This window comes from Hemiscyllium ocellatum, chromosome 2, assembly GCF_020745735.1.
Source record: "Hemiscyllium ocellatum isolate sHemOce1 chromosome 2, sHemOce1.pat.X.cur, whole genome shotgun sequence".
Classification (NCBI taxonomy): Eukaryota; Metazoa; Chordata; class Chondrichthyes; order Orectolobiformes; family Hemiscylliidae; genus Hemiscyllium; species Hemiscyllium ocellatum.
The window spans coordinates 48986218-49012789 of NC_083402.1; the positions used below are offsets into that span (position 1 = coordinate 48986218).

General features: G+C 40.1%; 1 protein-coding gene across 2 annotated transcripts in view; it reads left to right on the plus strand.

Moving 5' to 3' along the window:
• The window catches only part of rasa1a (RAS p21 protein activator (GTPase activating protein) 1a), a 191209-nt gene that overhangs the window by 129757 nt on the left and 34880 nt on the right, over positions 1–26572 (plus strand). For both annotated transcript variants that reach the window (XM_060836608.1, XM_060836609.1), the window contains exons 16-20: positions 2591–2763; positions 7290–7449; positions 14660–14802; positions 17050–17165; positions 22910–22996. In XM_060836608.1, the coding sequence (XP_060692591.1) occupies positions 2591–2763; positions 7290–7449; positions 14660–14802; positions 17050–17165; positions 22910–22996 (679 nt within the window). The remainder of the gene's footprint in view (positions 1–2590; positions 2764–7289; positions 7450–14659; positions 14803–17049; positions 17166–22909; positions 22997–26572) is intronic.

Here is a 26572-nt window from a genome sequence, read left to right on the forward strand (position 1 = left end):
TTTGGCTGAGTCATCCTCACTGAATGGAGTCCTGAATGGCCTTCTGTTCCCACATCTTACCACCTTAATAAAAGTTTCAGAAAGTGAAATCTTGACAAGGATCCAGCAAATAACTGAAAGTTCAGGTTTCTTTGAACATTAACAGTTTCTATGGCAATTAAACTACAATGCAAAAATAAAAACCAACAGAAAAAAAAATTCAAACAAAATTATGAAATCTGAAACCTACTCTTTTTTTTAACCCCACAATCCTTGTATAACCATACATTTGTGCATTCTATACCTATTTGTATTTTCCCTGTTGGCTTGCTCCCAAGTGGCTGAACCATTTCTGGACGGAGGCAATTGACTTTGAGGGTGACTGCAGATGGCTTTGCTGAATGGCGTCAAATAATTGTGTCCTTAGACTGCTCATAGAAACAGAAAATAAGAGTAGTAGGTCATGCAGCCTACAAGCCAGCTCTACCATTCAGTATGATCGTGGCTGACTGTCCAGCTCTGTACTTTGTTCCTGCTTTCTTCCCATACCCATTGATCATTTTAGCCCTGTAGCTATTCAGTGTTTTAACTTCAACTGCAGGGAATTCCACAGGCTCATCATTCTCTGGGTGAAAAACTTTCTTCTCGTCTCAGTTCTAAATGACTTCCCTATATCCTTTGTGATATCATCAAGAACATTCTGGTCTGCTTTGGGCAACGCTCTTTTGCATTGGGAGTAATATTCTACGCTGGCTGGCTGATGGGCAAAGGCAGAGTCACCAGTGGAGTTCGTGACCAGCAGGTGAATACTGTCATCCGGAAAGAGGGCAGCAAACTTCTCTGGATTCTTCTCTGGAGCAGGACCTCAGCAATTATAATAATCTTTTGACGGACATGTTTGCTGGACTGTCATAACTCGAAGGACTTGATTTTTGAAGACTGATATCCTTAGCCATAATTTTTGCAATCTAATTTCCGTAACCAGAGCTTCCACTGCATCCCTTAGATATTCGATAACCTCTGCTTATGCTGCAATTGAACTGAGATATTGGTCATCAGACAATGTACTATAGTTATTTCCACACATCACTAGTGAAATTAAAATCAGTAAATGCTGGATCTTAGATTAATTATGTGACTCTGGGTATCTACGTGGCCTCCAGTTATGACTGGCTGTTTGTGGGGTTCATGGAACATTCCTTGTTCCAGTCTTACTCCAGTACCTTCCCACATCTCTTCCTGCAATGCATCAAATAATGTACTTTGTGCTGTTTCCCCATCTCACCTGGGATTGGAAAAATGTCACTTTTGCTTCCAGTTTTTCTCCATGCTCTTATCTTCACGTGGTCCACTTCTGACTTCTCCCTTCCTCAACATCTTTCCATTTTTGGGGATTGACTAGCCATTGATATCCATTACAAACCCACCAACTCCCACAGTTACCTTTACTATGCATCCTTGCTCCCTGCTTGTTGTAACTACTCCCAGTTTCTCCATCTCCATCACTTTTGTGTAGATGGTGCCACCTTCTGTAGGGATGCCTCACTCACCGTCCCTGTTATTAGCTATGTAGCTTCTTAATCTATCTACCTTACTATCTCCATTCTGTCTCCAGTGCATGCCCCCACGAAGAAAGGAAAACCCTCCATCGCCAGTATAAATACCATTTTTTCCTAGCTGCTATCCATTCTGAAGAAGGATCACTGGACTTGAAGCATTAGCTCCGTTTTCCATCCATGGATGCTACCAAATCTTTACTGAGTTTCACTGGAAATTACTCTTCTTATTTCAGATCTTCAGCATTTGCAGTTCTTTATTTTCTTTTCAGTCATAAAATGACTGAACTGGCCTAAGAGTGATCGGGCCACCAAAGTCTTCCCTGTCCCATCTCCATCCGCTAACTGGAATTTTACTCGTGGCAGGGCAGGGCACGGCAGCCCCAAGCGTAGAGCCTACCAGAAGAAATCTGGAAGACTATCAGTTAGTGTTGTGCTTCCTTTCCACACATACTCTGGCACTAGTTCTCCCACCCCATCCTGAACTACCTGATATCACCTTCCCCACCATCCCAACATTTTGTGTTTCCCACTTAGCTGCTTGCTGGTTCTGTGAATTCTATTCAAATTCTATAATTTGTCTCTTTCTTTATGTCATTATGTTCACTTATTTTAATTTTTCTTTCTCTCAATTGAACTTGTGCTGTCATTTGCGACTGTGATTCCCATGTTTTGCATCCTCTCTAGCACTGACCTCTGCCCATGGTTGCTTAATGATTCTGTAATTCTGACTTCACAAAAGTGCATTCTTTTCCACACCAAAATCTTTAATCTTTTGTTATTGTCCTTCAAAACAACTGGAATGTACCTAGAGATTCAACAGCAGCCTAAGGCTGTATGGTACTCCGGTGATGGCTGAATATATAGTTGGAATTGCATTTTATGGTCGCAGTTAAAAGGGGACAAAATTGAATGCTGGACTGCTCAGTTTGAGATGTTTAGCAATCAAGATAAGGATGAATCATGTTAAACTGGAGAAAAGTATGGGATATTCAGAATTTGATATACTTGAATATTAAAATTTAATTTGATTAACAAAAACTTTTGTTTTTCAGTATTCATGCGCTGCCTGTTGAGTAGATTACAGAAAGGGCAACTGATTGATGAGTGGTTTCCTCTCAGTTCACATTTTCCACTAAAAGGCATTGAACCAGGCTCTGTACGGGTAAGAGCACGGTATTCATTGGAAAAAATCATGCCAGAAGAGGAATACAGTGAATTCAAAGAGGTATTTTTGTTTTGTGTTTGTTTTCGGTGCTCTATGTATTCATAGTCTTGTGTGTAAATTTCATTAAGCATTATCTTTCAAATATTAACTAAGATGTGTTTGACGCCAATCCTTTTTTTTAAAAACAAGAGAAAATCAATCACACTGTTTGCAAATCGTGGAAAACTCTGATTTTGAATTGGTTTCCTCTTCTGGTCTCTTCCATCATATTAAACACTAATGTCAGTTGCAATAACAGTAAAATCACATCTTGTTTTGAACAATCTCACTATGCAATCCAACAGAACTATCCTGTCAAGTCATAATAATATAAAAACATCTGTATTTTTGAATCCATGATAAGAATTTGTTATGTTTCAAAATTCACAATCTGATTTAATGAATTTCATGTATTGTTATATCTAGTAGGATAAATAAGTAGGAGACAGTAGATCTGATTTCCAAAAGTCATTCATTAATTTGCATTCAAAAGCATAATATGTAAGGTAAGAGCTTATGGTATTGGAGGAGATGGATTAAAACGGATAGAGCATTTATAGGCTGACATGAAATGAAGATTTCGAATAGGTATTTTCAAGATTGCAGACTATGATTGTTAGTGATGCAAGGATCCGTGCTGAGACCTCAGCTATTGACAATTTATTATTTGGCTTCTAAATATATTGATGATTTAAAAAAAAACTAGCTGTGAGTCAAACAAAGGCTGCAAAGAGGTATGAACAAATTGAGTGAGCAACAGGTGGCAGCTGAAATATGATACTGAAAACTGTAAAGTTACGAACTTTGATATTAAAAACAGTATATTTTAAAAGATGCAATATTTCAAAATCTTAATAGCACTGTAGACAAGATAGAGCACATTATAATCCTACTTACCTGCACCTGGTCCTTTAACTTTACAGGTTAACATCACTAGAAGTACAGATTTAGGTGAAAATTTCTTCTTTGACAATGGGAAGTGATTGAGTGATATGTTTAGATGGTCCACTTAAACACTTTTGTAGATTTTAGATTACTTACAGTGTGAAAACAGGTCCTTCGGCCCAATAAGTCCACACCGACCCTCCGAAGAGCAACCCATCCAGACCCACCCCCTTACATTTACCCCTTCACCTAACACCCAATTGGCCAATTTAGCATGGCCAATTCACCTAACCTGCACATTTTTGGATTGTGGGAAGAAACCGGTGCACCGCGAGGAAACCCACGCAGACACTGGGAGAATGTGCAAACTCCACACACACAGTTGCCTGAGGTGGGAATTGAGCCCGGGTCCCTGGCGCTGTGAGGGAGCAGTGCAAACCACTGTGCCACCCACTTGTCACTAACTTCATTACAACAGATTTATATGTTTATATAAATAGTGATCAAACAATTTGTTGCAGACCCTCAAGGTGAAAGTGCAAATGGCTGTCATCTATTTTGTTCGTTTGAAACAGTCACAGTGCATGTATATATTCTTTCTGTCTGCAAATAACAGGGCACCTATTAACATATGAAGCATTCCAGCAAATGCAAGTGTGCTACACTGAGTCCAACTGACAGTCCTAAATTGATTGTTAGCATAATTTCTTCTACATTTAGGATTGTCCAGAAAATGTCCTCATTTGCAACATATTGTTCATTATTAGATGTGATTCTGCGATTGGACGAAATTTGTCTTCACTATCAACCTGCATTTATAGGTGTATTTTCTGTGGCAATGCCTCAACCAATCAGAGTCCACTTTCCAATCAATCAGTACAGTCCTCTCATGTCATAAATCTTGGGTTTGCTTTTGAATTTGTATTCTTGAGAAATGTCCTACTAAGTACAAGACAAAATGTCTTTTTTTTTTAAAATCAGCAATACTCAAGTTCTGTATTACCAAGTATAATTTGTATATATTTATTGCTAGTTCCCTGATGCTTGCTCAACTGGATGCCACTGGATTTAAATTGAAACTGTAGAAGCATGTAGAAAGGGCTAAGTAGATTTTAGTTGACTACCTAAATAACGTTAAACGTTAGTGTGCTGCAGTAGTATTTATTTGTGCAGGCACATTTTTGACTCTCTAACTTAGTATATTAATTGATCAGCTGTTTCTAATCAACATCAGTAATTCCTCCTCCAACTTTAGTTTACAAGAGAGGTTGCCCACTTAATCATCAAGCTGTGCAATGAGCGAAAGATTGCATTTGTAAAGTGCCCTCCATTAGGAAATAATCATAATTTTCAAGTAAGAACTTTAAAGCTGACATAGCGAGCAGGGCAGCAGTAGACGTCCAGTTCGTGGCCACCGCCATCCGATGCCTTAAAATGGCGGTGCTTGGACCCGATGTAGTGCACCAGTTGGAGGACGCTCAGGTGTGCGGTGGGATCCCATCCGCGCTCACCCCAGCCCGGACGGAATTTCACATTGGCCCCAAGGTTCCGTACTTCCCACGGGAGCCTGTACCCCACAACCTGAGCCGCCTCCGGAATTTTAATTTTGTTTCTTTTCAGGGGGTGAAAAGGCGGGCCATGTATCGACTGCTGCTGCACACCGTCCACCTCTCCTCCCTCATCCACCATCCGGACACGCCCTGGCGTGCCCATTTGCCACCGGGTGGTGGGGATCCCCAGTGGAGAGCCCTCTACGCAGGAGTCCTCCCAGTTTCTCTTGGGGATCTGGGGTGGAGGGTGCTGCATGCAGCAGTCCCCTGCAACTGCAGATTGCGGTGGTTCACCGACTCCCAGCCCAACTGCTTGTTCTGTGGTGCTGTGGAGTCCGTGGACCATGTATATATTGGGTGTGGGCGTTTGCACTCCCTTTTTGATTTTCTGAAAAACCTCCTCCTCTGCTTGTGGTTGCACTTCAGTCCCATGCTCCTGATCTTCAGGCACCCGATGCGGAGGAGGGAGGGCAGGTCTGAAGACCTCCTCGTGGGTCTGCTCCTGGCCATAAACAGGTCCAGGCAGAGGGCTGTGGAGGGGGTCGTTAGGGCCAGCTGCCTGCCCCTCTTCCGCGGTTACGTTAGGGCCCGGGTGTCCTTGGAGAAGGAGCACGCGGTGTCCACCAACACCCTGGAGTTGTTCAGGGAGAGTGGAGTGCATCATTTTCCCCCTCCAACTCTATTTTGACTTAGTCCCTGCCTTCACTGTTTTGATCACACAGCATTGCCCTTTGATGTGAACGGCACTGCTTGTCACAGGCCACTTGGGTGTTTTCCTTTCTTCCTGGTGGTGGAATTAAATAAAGATTTGTGCACTTTGTGTCTCTCACTGTATCTCACACCTGCACACACACCATGGGTGCTGGGGAAAAAATAAGCACTACCGCAGTTAGGCGGTAGTGTGTGGGGGGGGTGGAATAAAATAAAATAAAAGTGTCAGCTGTTCAGCGAGAGGTGGACACTGCAAAAAAAACCTGAGATATTGCCCTTTGATGTAAAGGGCACTGTTGTCACAGGCCACCCGCGTGTTTTCCTATCTTCCTGGTGGTGGAAATTGAATAAAGATTCGTGCATTTTGTGTCTCACACCTGCATACACACGCACAACATGGGTGCTGGGGAAAAAAAAAATAAGCACTACCGCAGTTAGACGGTAGTGTGGGGGTTAATAGAGAGAGAAAAAAGGAAAAAAAGAACTTTAAAGCTGGTTACCTAGCAAAGGGAGATGGAGAATTTGGAAGGTAGAATTCTGTGTCGTCGCAATTTGGCAGAAAGAAAGATTTTTAATTGTGTCATAAAATATGAAGTTTGTATAAGAGCCTGTTGCCAGAAGAACAGTGAGTTTGAATATTATGCCCTTAATAGTCAAACATCTTAAATTACTTTTAAAGGGTTGTAAGACAAAAAAATGGTATTCAGTCACATAAGCTTACCAAGTCACATTATCAAAACCTTCATCAAAGAGGTAAATTTTAAGGAAGAAAGGGGTGGGCAACTTAAGATCTAAATCCCAGAGTTACTGCCAATAATAGAATGCGTTAAATTGGATACACTCAAGAATTGAGTCATCACAGGTATCTTGGAGGGTTGTCAAACCAAAGAAGATTGGAAAGAACTTGAAGGTTCAACTCATGGAAAGGTTTGAAAACAAGTATACTAATTTTACTATCAAGGAGTACTTAACTAGGAGCCGTAGGTCAATGAGCACAGTGGAGATGGACAAATGGGTCTGCTATGATGTGGGCAGCCAGTATTTAACTTAGGCATACAAAGGGTAGGACTTTGAAGGTCATCTAGGAGTGCTTCTGAATAAACAAGATTGGAAAAACAAGAATATGGACAATATTGTTAGGTGAAATTATGCCTAGCTTGGTAGACTTCAACCTTGTGGCTAGCTTCTGGCAACAAATTTGTATAAAGGACACCTTCGAGTATCAGAGCTTCAAATCAGTCTTGATTAACTGCCATAATTATATTGCCAATATGTAGAACTTGGAGGTCTAAGTAAATCTTAAATATTTTTCTTGAAATCACACATTTTATTGGAAGTGTATAAAAATAAATTAAGGTATATTACATTTTGAATAGTTCATGATTTCCTTTTTTTTTGTAGCTTATTCTTCAAAAAGAATTCCATGTGATAAATGCCTTATCCCATGTGTGTGGTCAGGATCGTACATTATTGGCTAGTATTCTACTCAGAATTTTTCGGCATGAGAGACTTGAATCGCTTTTACTACAAATACTCAATGACAGAGAAATTAGTATGGAAGGTAGGCCAATCGAACTTAAGTTATTAACCTATTCAATCAAGGTTGTTTATTGGATTTAATATATTAGTTATGGACATTTAGATTTAAAGCACTGCGAATCATTTTTGTGTATTTGAGATGTCGCAAAAAGAAAATGCAAATTGAGTGAGTTTGAATTAATAGTTTTTCCACTTTATAATTTAATATTCCATTAGTTTTTAATGAATAAATACTAAAAATGACAGTTGTGCTGGTACAGCTTGCTGTTCGACAGTTCTTATCTGAATGGATGCCACTGTTATATCATGCAAGGTATACTTTTTGACCTATATTTTAATTGAGATGCAAACTTTGAACAATAAATACTAACGATTAATCTCAAACTTTTTCCATATGCCGTGATACAATGTAAAATTATAAAACATTGAATTATTGTAGCTTAATTTTCTTCAATTATCCAGTTTGGTGCTGAATCTGAAATGGATATGTATCAATCAAAGACTCTGATTTGAAGACCATGTTTATATAACAAGTTTATTTTTTTAAGAAAGTAATTTATCTTCTTTGTGAAAGAACTATAGTTCTTTATTCTGTTATGGTCTCAGCAGATGTCATCACAAGATGAGTCAGATCTCAGACTGAATCTTGGCTTGATAGCTCTTGCTTTGTTTTGGTTTTAGCAATGTGGTCTCTTGCTGAAACATAAGTATGCAATGTTGCAAATTTTGTTCACAAATGAAGATAAAACAGAATAAACCTAATTATAATACAAATTCAAGGTTGTTTTTTCCAAACACAGCAAAAACAGAAACTAATTCCAAAACATTTGTTTCTTTATTGCAAGAACTACAAAAGCTTTTGTTTAATACCCAAAGCGCACACCCCTGGTATAAAACTGAAAAACAGTTTCTGTAGTACTGTCAGTAGAATCCCTGCCTCCAACACCTTTGCAGGTTTAGTCATGTGATTTTAAAGTATAGATTGAAACTGCAGATAGCTTCTTGGAGCTTTTACACATCTGAAATAAAAGACATTCAGCTGTAAGTCACCTCATCAGGATTTACTCCCAACACATCTGCTCTCAGATTAACATTAACATGAACTTTTTATTTTCAAGTAACCTAATTCACTACACCCATCCTTTCTCAGGAACAATGGTCATTACAGCTGTCTTCATCCATGGACTTCACAGCCCTGCTCAAAGCTCAAAGTAAAACAGTAAAGGAACACTGTGAGAGGGTGTTTTCCTAAGCTTAAATAACCAGTTCAAAAATATCTAACACACCAAGAGGCCCCATTATTTGCCTATGGACGTGCAAAACAATTTGAAGTAAACAAAAGTCCAAAGCTGGGCCTTAAAACAGTTTTAAAATAAACTACTGTGGCAACAGAAATAGTTAAAGTTAATTGTTGACTCAAAAGCTAAAAATCCAAGCTTACATACATTTAATATAATTTGTTCTAGAAGTTAGAGAAATTGTGTTGTAATTCATTCTTGTTTTGTGAACATCAGTGGCAACGACCAACATTTATTACCATTCCCTAACTGCCTCTGAGAACGTGGTGGTATTTCCCATCTTTAAAGCACTGAAGTCCATCTGAAATAAGTACAACCACAGAGGTATAATAAGTACAGTTCCCAAATTTGACCCAACATATGAAAGAATGTGATAGCATTCCAAGTTAGATGGTCTGTAACTTCTAACTTGCTGCTATGATTCTGTGAAAGGCTTGTTTAATGAGGTGAGATTGAGTAGTTTGGGTCTCTACTTGCTAGCATTTAAAAGGATGAGAGGAGACTTAATTGAGAAATGTAAGATGCTAAAGGGCATTGACCAAGTAGGTGTAGAACATATATCTTCTCTTGTAGGGCACTCTAGAATGAGAGGTCATAGTTTTAGGCTAAGGTGTAGAAGATTTCTTCAGTAATGTGAAGGAATTACTTACTTCAAAGGAATGTGAATTCTGGAAATCACGAGCCCAGAGTGTGGGAGGCATTAGGAAAATTAATAAATTTAATGAGGGGACAGATTTTTAAATTAGTAATGAGTTAAAGCATTTCAGAGAGCAGGCAGAACAGTGGAGTCAAAGCCAAGATAAGATCAGCCACAATCGTATTAAATGGCAGTGCACTCTTGGTTCTTATGCCACTTCTCAGTCTAAGTTTTGAATACTCGAATTTTGCTGCATATTCATGACTAAGAATTCCCTTATGAGTTTATTGGAAAGAAAATCAATGCTGCTGATGACACCACTCTGAAGAACTTCTGTATCACTGGTCTGATCCTAAGACCAATGGCCTGTATTAACAACAAGCATCTTCCTTTGTATTATGTTTGACTGCAGCCTGTAGCTTCCCATAGATTTTAATTCTGTTAGGGCTCTTAAAGTGACACTCAACTAGGAAATTCAATTCTCGTTCATTTTTTGGACCACGACTCAAATGAAATCATGACTGAAAGTAGACAGGTTGTAAGTAATTCACCGAATTATTTTGCTCTTGTTTTTTGTGAACAAGACATACCTAGAAAATCAGCCTTATTTGTTGGATAGATAGCAATGTTTAGCTAAGAGTGTGGCTAGTTCTGGAACACAAGTGTGGAGTACCATTCACAGAATGTTGTTAAGTGCCCTAACCTTTTCTGTATATCATGCTTGTTGCCACTTTTTGATATTCATAAAGTGATTATAATTGACTGATTGGCATCTATCTTCTGCTTTCATTGTTATGTCCTCTAACATTGTATGATTGTGCTGTCAGCAATTTAAGAGACTGTTGTACTTGCATTGAGGAAACATTACAGTGTAAATCTTGTAGTTTGAGTGTAGTCCCATCTCTCTCATTAATGATTTTTCTGTGGTAATTAAATAATTGTCAATAAAATGCTGATATCATCAATGGACAAATAACCCAGATACCCACAGGTAGTGGTCTGGGGTTCTATAATGGCAGATGTAGAGTTTGAAATCAGAAACAAAATTTGGAATTAAAAGTCTAACAATGATATGAAACTGGCATCAAATCTTATAAAAATCTATCTGTTCACTAATGTCTTTTTACTCAACCAAATCTGCCATCTGGCCTCCATGTGTTGACAGTTCTGCAGCAATCTGGTGAACTCTTAACTGGCCTCTGAAATAGCCTAGCAAGTCACTTAGTTGTATCAAACATCTAAAAGGTCTTAACAAAGGAATGAAATCGAGCAGGCTACCTGGCATCAACTAAGGCACTGGAAACAAGCTCCGCATAATCAACCCTGCAATGTCCTTCTTGCTAATTTCTGGGATTTAATGTCCAAATTGGGAAAACAATCTTACAGATTAGTAAAAAGACCACTTGACAGTTTTGTACCCACAGATTCATACAATCCAGACAATACCATCATCATTGTTTCTCTGGAAGAATAGACCCAGCAGCAGAAATGGTGACACATGATGCACAACCAGGAGGGAGTTACCCTCATCATTGTGTTCTCAACATTGACGCTGTCTGTAGACCCCATGAAGTCTCCTAACCTCTAGCTAAACATGGGCTAAGTAACTGCACCCCTCAACTGATTAGCAGCATTTAACAAGGGTACAAAACATGCTGTGGGTGGGGGAACTTCAGTGTCCATTGCTAAGAGTAGCTTGGTAGTAGCCATGACTGACCAAGCTGGTCGAGTCTTAAAGGAAATAGCCTGCTAGCCTAGGTGTGCAGCAGGTATTGAAGGAATTAATGAGAGAAAAACATACTTGAACTCATCCTCTCCAATCTCCCTGCTATAGGTGCACCTGCCCATGGCGTTATTGTAGAAGTGGCCATCACTGACCTTGTGGTGATGACGTCCCATCTTCAATTGAGAATATTCTTTCATCATGTTGTGTGGTACTGCAATAAGTGGTATATATTTCAAACAGATCAATTAATTCAGGACTGGGTAACCTTGAGGTGCCATGAGCAATCAGCTGCATTGGTATTGTATTCACCTACAATCTGCAAGCTCATGACCTGGCATTCCTATTACTATCAAGTGTGCAATATAACTTAAATAAAGCTAAAATAAAGTGTCAGCCTGGTAAAGGTACATCACAGGGGTGATGCCAAGCATCGTAAGCTTCAAGAAATAGACTTGGCTATGCAATTCTACAACCAGTAGATCAGATCTAAACTCTGTAGTCCTGTCAAATCCAGTCATGAATGATAGTGGATATTTGAACAACTAACAGGAGAAAGAGGCTTCATGTATTTCCATTCACAAGGATGGAGGAGCCCTGAGTATATCAGTGAAATAGATGAAGCTGAAGTATTTGTAGCAATCTTTAGTCAGAAGTGTCAAGTTGGATGATCTATTTTTGTCATGCCCAGAATCACAGATGCCAGTCAGCAACTAATTCAATTCACTGCATGTGATATCAAGAAATGGCTGATAGCACTAAATTCTGCAAACAATGTGGGCCCTGACAGCATTCTAGCAACAATACTTCAAAATTTTCCATGCCCCTCACCAAGCTGTTTTCATACAGCTGTAGCGCTGGCATCTTCTTGATAGATCAGAAATTGCTCTGGCATGTCCTGATAACAAAAGCAGGACAAATCCAATCTTGCAATTACTTGCCCATCAGTCTGCTCTGATAAAAAGAGTAATCACCAGTTCTGTTAAGCCATACTTGCTCAATAGTAACCTACTTACTGATGCTCAGTTTGGATTTTACCAGACATGTTCATCCCCAGATTTCATTGGTTCAAACATGAACAAACACAAAAGGGTATGACTGCCCTTGACATGAAGGTCATATTTGACTGAGTCAGGCATCAAGAAGTCCAAGCAAAACTGCACGAATGGAAATCAGGATGGGTAACTCTCCAATGATTTGAGTCAGACCTAGCATTAAAGGAGCTTTGTTGTGGTTGTTGTAGTTCAGTCATCTTAGCTCCAAGGCAGTATTTCCTCAGGATAGTGTCCTAGGCCCAGCAATCTTCATTGGCTTTGTCAATGATCTTCCTTCCATTGAGGTCAGAAGTGAGAATCTTGGTGCACTTGTTAACACTGTACAACACATTTCATGATTTCTCAGACAATGAAGCAATCTGTGTTGGAATGTAACAAGATCTGATTTATGTTCTGGCCTGAACAGACACATTGCATTTAACATTGCCTGGCAAGAATGAATTTCTCCAAAAAAGAATCTAACCATCTCTCCTTGATATTCATCGGCATTGATACCATTATAAACATCTTGAGAATACAGTTGACCAGAAACTGAACTGGGTCAGCTACACAAATACTGTGACTGCAACAGCCAGTCAAAAGCTAGGAAATCTTCAATGAGTAACACGCCAAAGTCTGTCCAGCATTTAGAAGGCATGACAGAAATGTGATGGAATGCTTCCCACTTGCCAGTTGAGTCTGGCTCCAACAACACTGAAGAAGATTGACAACATCTGAACAGTAGTCATAGTGTTTATTCTCTACATTGCAGAAGTTCACTGACATTTTTTAGACAGCACTTGCGCATCCACCCATCTCATCTACTGTATCCATTGTTCTTGATGTGGTCTCCTCTATACTGGGAAGACCAAACACCAACTCATGGAGTGTTTCAGGGAACATCTTCAGGGACACGCACCCGACACCACCACCACCACCACCCTGTGGCCAACTGCTTCAACTTTCCCTTCCACTCCAACAAAGACATGCAAATCCTGGGCCATTTCCACTACCAGATCCAAGCCACCAGATCTCTGGAGGAAGAAGCCCTTATCTTCCGCTTTGGAACCCTTCAACCACACTGCACCAATGCTAACTTCACTAGTTTCCAAATCTCCCCTCCCTCCAACTCCTTCCATATCCAACCCTCCAACTCAGTACCGCCCTCTTGATCCCTCATCTATCCATCTTCCTTCCCATCTATCCACTCCATCCTCCCTATCACAATCAACTCACCCCCACCCTGTGCATCCACCTATCGCCTTCCCAGGTATCTTCCTGCACCTACCCCCCCACCCTCCTATTTATCTCTGTCCCCTGCCCCCCACTACCTTCCTGATGAAGGGCTTATGCCAGAAACGTCGACTCTCCTGCCCCATGAATGCTGCCTTACCTGCTGTACTTTTCCAGCGACACACTTTTCAACTCTGACTCTCCAGCATCAGCAATCTGCACTTTCTCTCAGCTCCTTCCAAACCCACAACCACTGCCATCCAGAAGGGCAAGTGCAGCACATACGTTGGAACACCACCACCACCAAGCCACTACCATTCTGACTTTGAAATGTATTGCCATTCCAGCAGCATAGTATCGTGGGAATACAACATCAAATGTACTGTGCAGTCCATTGTGCAGCAGTTCAAGAAGGGAGCTCAATTAGTGCTAAAAATCTAACTATATCAGACAGTGGAATCTTGAGATGGCACCCCAGAGTTTACAGAATTAGCTGGACACTATGTAAATGAGAAGAATAATCACAGAAATGTCTTTAAATGTTGCACATGGAAAGGTAAATTTGTGGAGCATTTTATTCATAAAGAGCATTTGGATAGCCACAAGTTAAATGTAATGGAACCTCAATCTCTGAATCAGCTTTTAACAAAACTTATAAAACATTAAAATATGTAGGTGAATTAGTAAAGTACAAATCTGAAGAAATTATCGTCAAACTTTAATATAGACTGGCTGTCAAGGGAAACTAAGAATTAATTTTGTTGCATGTTATGCTACAGTGATTGCGTTGGTCATGGTTTAGAATTTTTCAACTTGTAAATTTTTAATTTTCATCAAGTTAGGTGGCAAAAATCTAATAACCAATAAAAACTGTTGATTTCCTACATTGTGCAAATTTCTGTTAATTGTACATGGTGGCTCAGTGGTTAGCATTGCTGCCTCACATCACCAGGGACCCGGGTTTGATTCCTGTCTCGGGCTACTGTCTTTGTGGAGTTTGCACATTCTCCTTGTGTCTGTTCTGGTTTCCTCCCACAGTCCAGATGAGGTGAATTGGCTGAGCTAAATTGCCCATAGTGTTAGGTGCATTAGTCAGGGGTAAATTTCAGGGAGTGAGTCTGGGTTGGTTTGGAGGGTAGGTGTGGAATTGTTGAGCCAAATGGCCTGTTTTCGCACTGTAGGAAATCAAATCAAGTTCATTATTGGAGTTAAAGGCTTAATGCAGTTTTATCTGCCTAGCTCCAATCCAAGAATTAAATGGTTTTCCACACTCAACTTGTCTTTTATTTATATGATTCCTCCTTCAGATGAATCCACCACTCTCTTCCGTGCCACAACTTTAGCAAGCACACTTATGGAGCAATATATGAAATCGACTGCAACACCATTTATCCATCATGCTCTGAAAGAAACTATTCTAAAGATAATGGAGAGTAAACAGTCATGTGAGGTAAGATACTGGGGTCTGAATCTAGTAATAAGGATAAGACTAATGTATTTATGTTCTCTGGGAGGAGAAAATGTTCATTCCTTTCCTCATTTCATGGAACGTAAAAGCAGTTTAACATCAAAATCACTGGTATACAATAACCAGACATTGCCTTCTGAACACTTCGGAACTCTGTGCTTCAATTTGAATACTTAAATGGTATAAATGTTACCATTAGGCATGCAACATGAATACCTAAAGTGTAAATAATATTAGTAAAGAGTTAGGCAGGAATATTTGTTGGCTGAAAACTTGGTGTGGCATTTTGTGGAGCCCACAAGAGTCAGAAACATGATAAATGGGGTGCAAAATCTTGATTTTCTGTCAGCAGATTGAGATACAGTAATAAATTTTGAGATCTGTAAAGCCCCTACTGGCCTGTAGCAGATTCATACGATATATATTTGCATACCATGAATACCCACTTGTTCAATAGTCTTTAAAATTATATCTTACCTTCAAGATAAAGTCAGGTAAACATGAGAATCTTTTGGCTCATGGTTTCTATTTGTTCAAAGATGGTGTGCATCTATCAGACTTGTGTAGTTGTGTGTAAGGTTAACTGTTTCCTTTGTTTATCTCTACTGCATAAGGCATGATGGCTTCGAACTGCCAAGGGTGAATAACTGATGAGGGGATTTGTGGAGAGATGTCGGGGCATAGAAAAGTGGAAGAAGAACCAGGAGACGACAGCGGGTGGTGTTAGGAATATAGAGGGAAAAAGGAAGTGCCTGGTTTATCAAGGGAGCCAAATTGGAGTAGGAATATTCAAAGTTTTGTTTTTTAAAAAGTATGGAGCAACGCCAGACCTAATTTTGGGGAGCAGAGTCATTTAAGTGTAAATGTGTCAGTTGGGGAACATTTTGGTGATAGTGACCATAGCTGTGTAAAGTTAAAGTCGTTATTGAAAGGGATAGTGTTGAATAAGAAATAAAGGTTCAGAATTTGTTTGGAGGAAGACCAGTTTTGATATGAGAACACACTGAGTGGCCAAAGTGGACTAAAAGCAGCCACTTGTAGGAAATCTGCATTAGAACAGTGGCAGTCATTTAAGAAGGAAATAGTGAGTGTACAGGGCCTGTAAAGGGGTGGGGTGAGTGCAGCACAGGGAACCTTAGATGTCATGAAAATGTACAGATTGGATAAGATGAAAAAAGGAAGCTTATTCTTGATATCGAAAGCAAAGAAACAGCCAAATCCCTTGGGGCATATAGAAAGTGCACGATGTAACTTGGGGGAGGAGAGGAAGTAAAAGAGGGACATGATAAAGCATTGGTAAAGAAAATAAAGGATAATCCAAAGACATTTTATATTAAAGATGAGGATAACCAGGGAAAGAGTAGGTCTCATTTGGGACTAAAGTGCAACTTGTGTGTCAGCAGAACTCAAAGTAAATGTCTTAATTATTTTGAATCTGTACTTGCTGTGGAAAAGAATGATGTACATAATTAAATAATGGAGGAAGATTTGTGTTAATTTGAACAAATTAGCATTGAAAGGGAGGAGCTATTAGCAATTTTAGCAAAGATTAAACTGTTTAAATTCCAAGGCCCAGACAACATTATCTTAGCCCTCTGTGGAAGGGGGACAGAGAGAGAAAGATTGTGAGGACCCAGACATTAATCTTCAAATCCTGTCTGGATAAGGAGAAATGCCAGGAGATTGGAAGACAACTAATATGATACCATCATTCAAGAAGAGTGATAGGAATAAAACCGGTATCTCCAGGCCAATACTTCAGACATCATAGTTTTCCTCCAGTTTCCCGAATTGAGAGAGACAGAATTTATCTTCACTTAGAGAGACCAGGATTAACCAAGGATGGACAGCATTGTTTGCTGGGGGCGATTATGTCTGAACTATTTTGAGAAAGTGACCTATGCATGTGGATAAGAATATTATGGTTATATTTTCCCCTTTTACTAGAAGGGTAAATAGCCAAATACACAGGTTTAAGGCAAGGGGCAGGAGGTTCAGAGGGGATTTAAGGAGACTTTTTCTCATCCAGAGGGTGGTGGTTATTGGAAGTTTTAAAAGGTATTCAGATGAACACTTGAAATTCCACAGCATGTAAGAGTACTGCCAAGTGCTTTTACCAAAAAGGATCATATTAGAGTAGATAGGTACTTGATGACCAGTGAGATCACAGTGGCCTGAAGGGTCTTTTTACGTGCTGTGATATTCTATGACTCTGTTTCTAATTTACAGCTAAATCCTTCCAAACTTGAAAAAAATGAAGATGTGAACACTAATCTGGCACACCTATTGGCCCTCCTCTCAGAATTGGTTGAGAAGATTTTCATGGCTGCAGAAGAATTACCTCAGTAAGTATCAAAATATGTAGTTGTACAATAGATATTTGTATCAATAAAGATCTGAAATACTGTTAAATATGATGAGTAGGACAGTAAGTTAGAGATCTGACTACTTCCACCATCATTACGGGGCGGCACGGTGGCTCAGTGGTTAGGACTGCTGCCTCACAGGGCCAGGGACTCGGGTTCAATTCCCGCCTCGGGCAACTGTCTGTGTGGAGTTTGCATATTCTCCCCGTGTCTGTGTGGGTTTCCTCCAGGTGCTCCGGTTTCCTCCCACAGTCCAAAGATGTGCAGGTTAGGTGAATTAGTCAGGAGTAAATATAGGGGGTGGGTTTCTCTTCGGAGGAGTCATTGTAGGTAATCTAATCAAATAAAGGGATGGGAGAAGTTGGGTTCAAAAGGCAAAACCTAGAATTATAGAAAGATAGGGAAATGAAAAAGAATTGAAGTTTTCCATTTGCTGCAATTTATTATTGCCATTCATTGTTAAGAATGTTCTTTGTACAAACTTAACCGTGTTCCTTTCCCATCATGTGATTGTAGAGGACCACAATAAAGTGGCACCAATTTAAGACTGAGATGAGGAAAAATTTCTTCTTTTGGAGGATTAAGTGTCTTTGGAACTCCTTGCCACAGAGAGCTGTGGTTGCAGGATCCTTGTGTACATTTAAGGCTGAGATGGATCTATTCTTGATCATGTAGGAATTGAGTGTTACAAAGAAACCTCATCATTAAAATTCCTCCTCTATACTAACTCCTACCCTGCATTTCTGTCTGAAAAACAATACTGTACCACCACTTTTGCTCTCTTATCTTCAAGTCTATTTTGTATCCAATTGGCTGAGTCCCCTTTGATTCCATCTGACCTAATCTTGCTAATCTTGATTCCTGATGAAGGGCTTTTGCCGAAAATGTCAATTTCGCTGCTCCTTGGATGCTGCCTGAACTGCTGTGCTCTTCCAGCACCACTAATCCAGAATCTGGTTTCCAGCATCTGCAGTCATTGTTTTTACCCTGTTTTAACCTTGCTAATCAGCCTGCCATGCAGAATTGGTTGAATGCTTTGCTGAAGTCCATGTAGACACCATCCACCACTTTGTCTTCATCAATCTTCTTTGCCACCTCTTCACAAACTCAATCAAATCACTATTTCCCATGCATAAAGCAATGACTATCTGTGATCAGTCCTTGCCTTTCCAAATACTTGTGATTCCTGTTGCTCAGAATCCACCCCCACCCCCCACCAACCAACAACTTACCCACGACTGATGTCAGGTTCACTGGTCTTAAAGTTTCCTGGCTTTCCCTTACCATCTTCAATAATGGCAGCACATTAGCCACCCTCCAATCTTTTGGCATGTCAATAATACAAATAACTCAGCAAGGGACCCAGCAATCTCTTCTCTAGCTTCCCACCAAGTTCTGGGCTACACCTGATCAGGTCCCAGAGATTTATCTACCTTTGGTTTTTAAGACCTCGAGCACCCACTCTTCTTTAATATGGACACTTTTCAAGACATCACTATTTATTTCCCCAAGTTCCCTAGTACTTCTGCACAGTAATTATGGACGTGAAATACTCATTTAGTATCTCTCACATCTCCTGTGGTTCCATTTACAACATTTAAGATGCCCTATTCTCTCCATAGTACTCTTTTGCATTTAATGTATTTGTAGAATCTCTTTGTATTCTCCTTTACTCTATATACCAAAGCTATCTCATGACCCCTATTGCCCTCCTAATTTCTCAAGTGTACTTCTACTGCTGTTACACTCCCCTACGGATTCACTTGATCCCAGCTGTTGATATCTGACAAAAGTCTCCTTTTTCTTGACCAGAGTCTCAATTTTTTTAGTTATCCAGCATTCCCTACATGTACCAGCCTTGCCCTTCTCATTAACAGAAACACACTGTCACTGAGCTCATGCATCGATCATGCCTGCTATCCATGTGAGGCATTCCGTGATTTTTGCTCCTAGTTTTGATCCCTGTGTCAAACTATCCCTCTCACTTGGAGTCTTGGGTTTAGCTTTGGAATTTCTGATGCTGTTTCACTCTCCCTCTACCAGGTCTGGGGAGATTGAACTTAGCATGGTTAGAGTCTCCTACACATTAGCAACTCTGCTGGTGCTGTCCCAGTAGTTGCATGTTAGTTGGTCCTATCAGCAAATGGGTATCTACTTAAGGCTACAGGCTGTTTTTTAAAATCCAGCCTTTTTTCAAAGTTTGAACAGCTCTTTCTGCCATGCTATTCTACGATCTAAATTGTACCAGTATATCAAATCCCATTTAACTTTAAGTAGTAACTAAAATCCTTGCTGTAAACAATGGCCCGATATCTGTGTGAGTCAAGTGGAGTTTCTCAGTTATTAACTCTTCTGGGTACCCTCCTAAATACTGGCCTATGAGTTATCTTGCTGTGCTTCAGTCTCATAGGATTCTGTTGCTATCCCAAATCTGCATATCAACAACAATTACAATGTCTTCCCGGGTGTGATCCTGAAGAAAATTGTAACTATTTAGCTGAAACTTGACTTTTTTCGAGGTTTTGCTGTGGGCCAACCTAAAATTACTTCTCAGAATATTTCCTGAGTGAAGCTATACAGTTGCCTGCACTCTAGGTGTTTCTAAGCTCAGGCCGACAGGTGAGGGTGCCTACTGTTATAACATGGGGCAAACCCCCTCTGTTAATTTTAAATCTTTTCTGTGTTGCTGGTTTATCTTGTGCGGTAATCTGTGAAAATTCGAGAGGCCAAGAACAATTTAAAGCAAAAATTAACAAGTTGAGAAGATTTGTAGCTCAGGTTGAGGTTCTGGGTGTAGGTTTGCTCACTGAGCTAGAAGGTTCATTTTCAGACGTTTTGTCACCATACTAGGTAACATCATCAGCAAGCCTTCAAACGAAGCACTGCTCGTTTTTCCTGCTTTCTGTTTATATGTTTGTGTTTCCTTGTGTTAGTGACTTCATTTCCGGTGGTGATGCCATCTCCTGTTCTTTTTCTCAGAGGGTGGTAAATGGGGTCCAAGTCAGTGTGTTTGTTGATAGCGTTCCGGTTGCAATGCCGTGCTTCCAGGAATTCTTGTGCGTGTCTGTTTGGCTTGTCCTAGGATGGATGTATTGTCAAAGTGGGGTCCTTCCTTACCTATATGTAAGGATATGAATGAGAGAGTCAGGAACAGTTCAGTGAGCATGCCTACATCATAAAAATTAACAACTTTATTCCTTAAAGTATAACACAGAGTATTTAACTAACAACTATCTTTTACTTTCCCTTCTATAATTCGAGTCCAATAAAACCCCCAATTAAAATTTGGTCTTTGCCCGTCTCAGGCGACTGCCTGTGTGGAGTTTGCACATTCTCCCCATGTCTGCGTGAGTTTCCTCCGGGTGCTCTGGTTTCCTCCCACAGTCCAAATATGTGCAGGTAAGGTGAAATGGCTATGCTAAATTGCCCATAGTGTTAGGTGAAGGGGTAAATATAGGGGAATGGGTCTGGGTGGGTTGCGCTTCGGTGGGTCGGTATGGACTTGTTGGGCTGAAGGGCCTGTTTCCACATTGTAAGTAATCTAAATCTAAGTAAGGTTTACTGAAATATTCAAATTTCAAAACCAGCCAGTGGTCAAATCTCTTTGTCTTCCGCTGGAGATTTGTTCTCCAGGTCGGAGTTGATATTTTCCTCTGTGCAAACTCCTACTCTAGACAGGTACCTCGCAGAGAATTCTGACTAACAGCATACTGGTCTTTTGGCAGTTCTTTCTCAACTGTTCAACTGTTCCTGGTTTTATACCCCCAAGGCATTGGATTGTGTCATTGGCTTTTAATATTGTCAGTATACTTAATTCAAACTTTATTGGGAGTTTGGTTTTTTTTTGGGGGGGGGGGGTATAATTTAAACTGATTGGCCTAATTCAAATTTAGTTTTGTCTCCAGGCAACCAGCTATACTAGCTGCTGGACCAAAAGTTTATATTATATCTTGTTCAGAACACTTGGTGCTGTCAGGTAGCTCTGCTAGCCTTTAACTTTCTTAAAGGTATGGTACACCCACATCTTCCTAATCCCACTTTCATAGAATACCTAGTAACTCGTATGTTCCACTTGCTGCATTTTCCAATGGTAAAGCCAGTTGTAGTGCCTGTTTGAGTCCAGCTGAGCTTCAGCCAATTTGCATTTTTCTGTAGTTATATCATCAATTCCACACACTTGATGGTCTCTGAGCATCTCATTGAGTTAAACCAAATTCACAGGCTTCTGCCAGTCATCTTAACCTAGTCAAAAACCTTGATACAGCTTCTCTTAGTTCTTGAATTGCCAAGTCAAAGCAATAGCATCTCAGAATTAATGGAGGCATGGGGTCATAATATTCCTAAACAATGTCAATCAGTTCTTGAAAGGTTTTATTATCTGATGCCTCATGACAGAAAAAGCTGCAGCTCCATAGGCTATCAGAAGAATTACTCATTTATCGTCTGCTACAATGTCATTTGCCCAAAAAAATTCTTTCCACACACTGGGCCCAGTCCTCAACTGCTGAGTCGAATGGGTCACCCTTCCCAAACAGAGGCATGATATAAGAAAATGCTCACTCCCAACTTCAGAATAATGGTTATGAGAGAGAATCTTCAGGATACTGCTTTGTTTTCATGGCCACTGAAATAACTCTCTTTTGAGGCCAGCATCCCATCACCAGTTACCCTTTCCTTTGACAATAGATTTTAGATTTAGATTTCCTACAGTGTGGAAACAGGCCCTTTGGCCCAACTAGTCCACACCGACCCTCTGAAGAGTAACCCATTCAGACCTATTTTCCCTCTGACTGACAAATGCACCTAAGACTATGGACAATGTAGTCTGGCCAATTCACCTAACCTGCACATCTTTGGGCTGTGGGAGGAAACCAGAGCACCCGAAGGAAACCATGCAGACATGGGGAGAATGTGCAAACTCCACACACACAATCCTAAGGCTGGAATCGAACCTGGGACCCTGGTGCTGTGAGACAACAGTGCTAACCACTGAGCCATCGTGCCACCCACTAAACTGCCTTCAACTGAGTTATGCATTCAGCCCTCAATTTCCCTGACCTCCATCCTTTTATATCTGCCGGATAGCCCTAATTTGACCAGATTAACAGCCCCAGTCAGGGAACTGCTATTCTGAGGTCCAGCTGGCCAACCTCTTTACTTTGACAACAGACATAATGAAGTTATTGTGGTTTCAACCATGTCTGCAGATTCTGTGCTTTGGCAAACCCTAACTATTTGGTTGATATCATAACGAGAATGTAGGTTCAGCTAATGCAGTTCCCAATCCAGACTTTTGGCTTGTCAGAGACATCTCTTGGATTTCCTATTCTGTCAGTGGCAATAAATTCCACAACCAGGGTTTTGAGTTCTGAGTTTGACTCAGTGATTTCACAGTACCTAGGATGACTTCCTGCAATGTACCATTTTAAGAATGAGGTTCATATTTGTCATACCTTTATTATTTATGGTAAGGATAGAATAATACAGATTGCAGACAGCAAGTTCCTGTTTAGGATTCCATTTGTATCCAGTGACTTAATATTGTTTATGTTTTCAGTGGAAGACCTTATGCTATAGTTACCAAATTGAGCATCCTGAAGAAGAAATAATGTGATGCATCACCAGCCTTTAGAGAATGTAAAATTGTACTTGATTTTTAAATAAGGGTTTTTGAACTCTGGACAAACCTTGATGTATCATTGCAATGTATTATATTTCCACAGGGCTTTAAGATACATTTACGGATGTTTACAAAAATCTGTCCAGCAGAAGTGGCCAGAAAATCCCACTATGAGGACCAGAGTTGTGAGGTAACAATATTTTGTGATTTGCCATTTTGGAGAGCTATTCCATGCTGGTGCTTTGTTGAATTGAGCTGTAAATTAACAAAAACAACTTATTTTGGGGGGAAAAGAAAACAGTAAATTGAAGATTAACTGTAGGAGACAGCATTGACAAGCCTATCCGAGAATTACTTTCCCTTTGACTTTAGTAGCTACAATATTGTGATGAGTTCTATGTGGCCATGTATGTTAATATGGGCATGTAGCATTGTTTCTTGGCTCATGGTTTGGTCTCGCACTTGTTCTTGCAGGTCTTCAGATATACAGTTGAAACAGTACAGATTCCTTGCCTTTTATCACATCAGTTAATCCCATTAAACTTAATGTCATTGGTAACATTTCATGGTGTAGCTTTATAGTACAGTATCCCGTCAAGTTTTTGCACAAGACTGTTTTTAAAATTTGGCTTAGGATGTGCTTAGTTAGAGACAAAAAAAAACCTGTAGATGCTGGAATTCAAATACAGGCAGGAGGCTAGAAGAACACAGCAAGCCAGGCAGCATCAGGAGGTGGAGAAGTCAGGACTGGGGGTGGGTTTGGGGAGAGCTGCAGATAAAGGGGTGGCGGGGGCCAAGTGGTGAAGTGAAGACAGGTAAAGGGTATGGTTTGGTTGGTCAGTGGGAGGAATGAATCCGGTTGGTGGCAGGGAGCAGTGCAGGGATGGGGAGGGGCTGGGAAGGGAGGTTATTTGAAATTGGAGAACTCAATGTTGAATCTTCTGGGCTTAAGGCTTCCCAGGCAGAAGGTGAGGGATTGTTCCTCCAATTTGTGCTATGGTTCGTTGTGGCAATGAAGGCGGCCAACTTTGATCATGTCGGAAAGGGAGTGTTTAGGGGAATTGAAATGGGCAGTGACTGGGAGGTCAGGTTAGCTCCTGCGGGCTCTGCTGTGATGCTCAGTGAACTATCCCCTTAAAGTTCAAGTTCATTGGTTCATGGAAGGAATCAGGTCCTGGTACTCCTACAAGGTTATCTTTTCATACCTTTTTGTTATCCTAACCTCCTTGCTGACTGAGAAGAATGTTTCTTCAAGGATGCTTATCAAACTACTTTGTGTCTAGGGCTAACTGCCTTCCTTTTACGCCTATTCTTCTACAAATATGTGTCTACTCTAAAATATAATTATTTAAAAAGCCTCATCCCAGGTAGGTCAAGCTTTCCCTTTTCTATTTCATTTAAAAATCAGAAATCTAATCAAATGACTTTCATCGGAGCTGCATTATCAGAGTCTTAATGCTACATTTTAGTCCCATTTTACTAAGACTCTGAGGCATTTTGTTGTCTGGCTGTGAAGGCCATGATTTGAACTCTATGAAATACTACATCTGCTAACATTTCCTTTGATTGTCTGTGTCAGTTAAGAAGAAAATCCCTAATACCTATTTTGTCATTTTCAGCCATAGGTTACTGCTGCAGTTGCCATTCAAGTACATCAAACAATGCAATTGCACCTTTACTGTTGCTTTGCTATAATCAGACTAGTTCTGTCCTCAACTACTCTGGGGCATCCTCTTTATCCAGCATTGCAGTGAGTTCCTTAATACCATCGCTCCTTCCCCTTTCTGTTAAATACAATCTTTCCTGAAACCTTATCAGCTTCACCTCCCCTGCATGGTCCAAGCTTCTCAGATGGTTATCAGTATTAAAAGAAAAATTTATTTTGTCAGTTCCAGTTACAAAAACAATTGTGCACCAGTTTGGTGATTGTAATACTGCTTTCACATCAGAGAAAATGCTTTTATTGATTTGAAGTAACTTTTGCTGTCAAACGCCTCAGGCAAAGCCTGTGGTACAAATCAAGTAAATCCTTGAATTCACAACACTTTTCCCTTGCTGTGATATCAGTAACCTAGTGATTCTTGAAATCCATTTCAAACGTGGCTGTGGTAGCAGCCTAATGAGTTAATAACCTCTCATCTCTGTAAATCCAAAACTTAATTTAGCCATCAACAGAAAGGAATAATTTCTTCTTGTGTCTCTAAGGTTTGGTAAAATTCTTGACATTGCTGACATCTTGTAACATTTTGTAGTAACTTGTAAACAAAAAACACAAAATCCATTTAACAGGTGGCAGAATGATTTAATTCACAAAATCTTATCCTGTCAATTCCTCCAAAAAGGTGGAGTAAAGCATTCTCCAACTTAACCAATTACATCATTTTATGCACTTTGTTTTAAAAATCCTTTCTTGCTCAATAGGGAGATAAAATTGATGTTATACCCAGGTTTTCTAAAAAAAAACAAATTTTTATGCTAAATTTTCTTCCACCATGAGCACAAATGATAGAAAAGGAATTATATCTTTGTCATACTATAAGGTAAACAAAAAAGATGTATGAAGAGAAAAAGACTAGTGAAGACAAATGTAGGTCCCCTATAGTTAGAATCAGGTGAATTCATAATAGATAAAGAGATTGCAGACCACTTGAACAAATATTTTAGATCTGACTTAGATGGACACAAAAGTATGAAGGAGGAACTGAAGGAAATCCTTATTAGTCAGGAAATGGGGACATTTAGGACTCATTGAAACTTATTAAGACCCCAGGCCTGATCCTGTACATCCCAGAGTACTAAAGGAAGTGGCCCTTGAAATAGTAGATGAATGTGATCATTTTCCATCATTCTGTAGACGCTGGAAAAGTTCCAGTAGACTGGAGGGTAGCTACTGTAAACCTACTTTTTACAAAAAGGAGGAGAGAGAAAGTGAGGAATTATTGGTCAGTAGCCTGACATTGGTGGTGGTGAAAACGCTGAAGTCAATTGTTGAGGATGAAATAACTCAGAATTTGGAAAGCTGTGACAGGATCAGTCCAAGTCAGCATGGATTCACTAACTGGAAACCATATTTGACAAATCTTGTACTTTTTGAGGATGTGACCAATAGAGTGGACAAGGGTGAAAGTTGTGTACCTGCACTTCAAAAAAAGTTTGGACAAGGTCCCACATAAGAGATTGCTAAGCAAAATTAAAGCTCATGGTATCAGAGATAATGTATTTACATGGATAAAGAACTGGTTGACAAACCCGAAACAGTGTTGGAATAAATGTTTCCTTTCCAGAGTGGAAGGCTTTCCAGATGGGGTACTGCAAGATTCAGTGCTGGGACTCAAGTTGTTCACAATATATATTAATAATTTGGATGAAGGAATTGAATGCAATATCACCAAATTTGCAGGCGACATGAAGCTGCTTGGCAGGGTGTGCTGTGAGGAGGATGCGAAGAGGCTTCAGGGTGACCTGGACAGGCTATTTGATAAATGCAATATAATGTGGATAAATACGAGGTTATCCACTTTGATGGCAAAAACAGGAAGGGCAGATTATTATCTGAATGGTGGCAGTTTAGGAAAAGGTGAGATGCATCGAGACTTGGGTGTCATGATGGAACAGTTTCTAAAGGTTGGCATGCAGGTGCAGTAATTGGTGAAGAAAGCTAATAGCATGTTGGCCTTCATAGTGAGAAGATTGGAGAATGGATGTTTTGCAGTTATGCAGGGCCATGCTGAGGTCATACTTGGAATATTGTACGGGCAGCACGGTG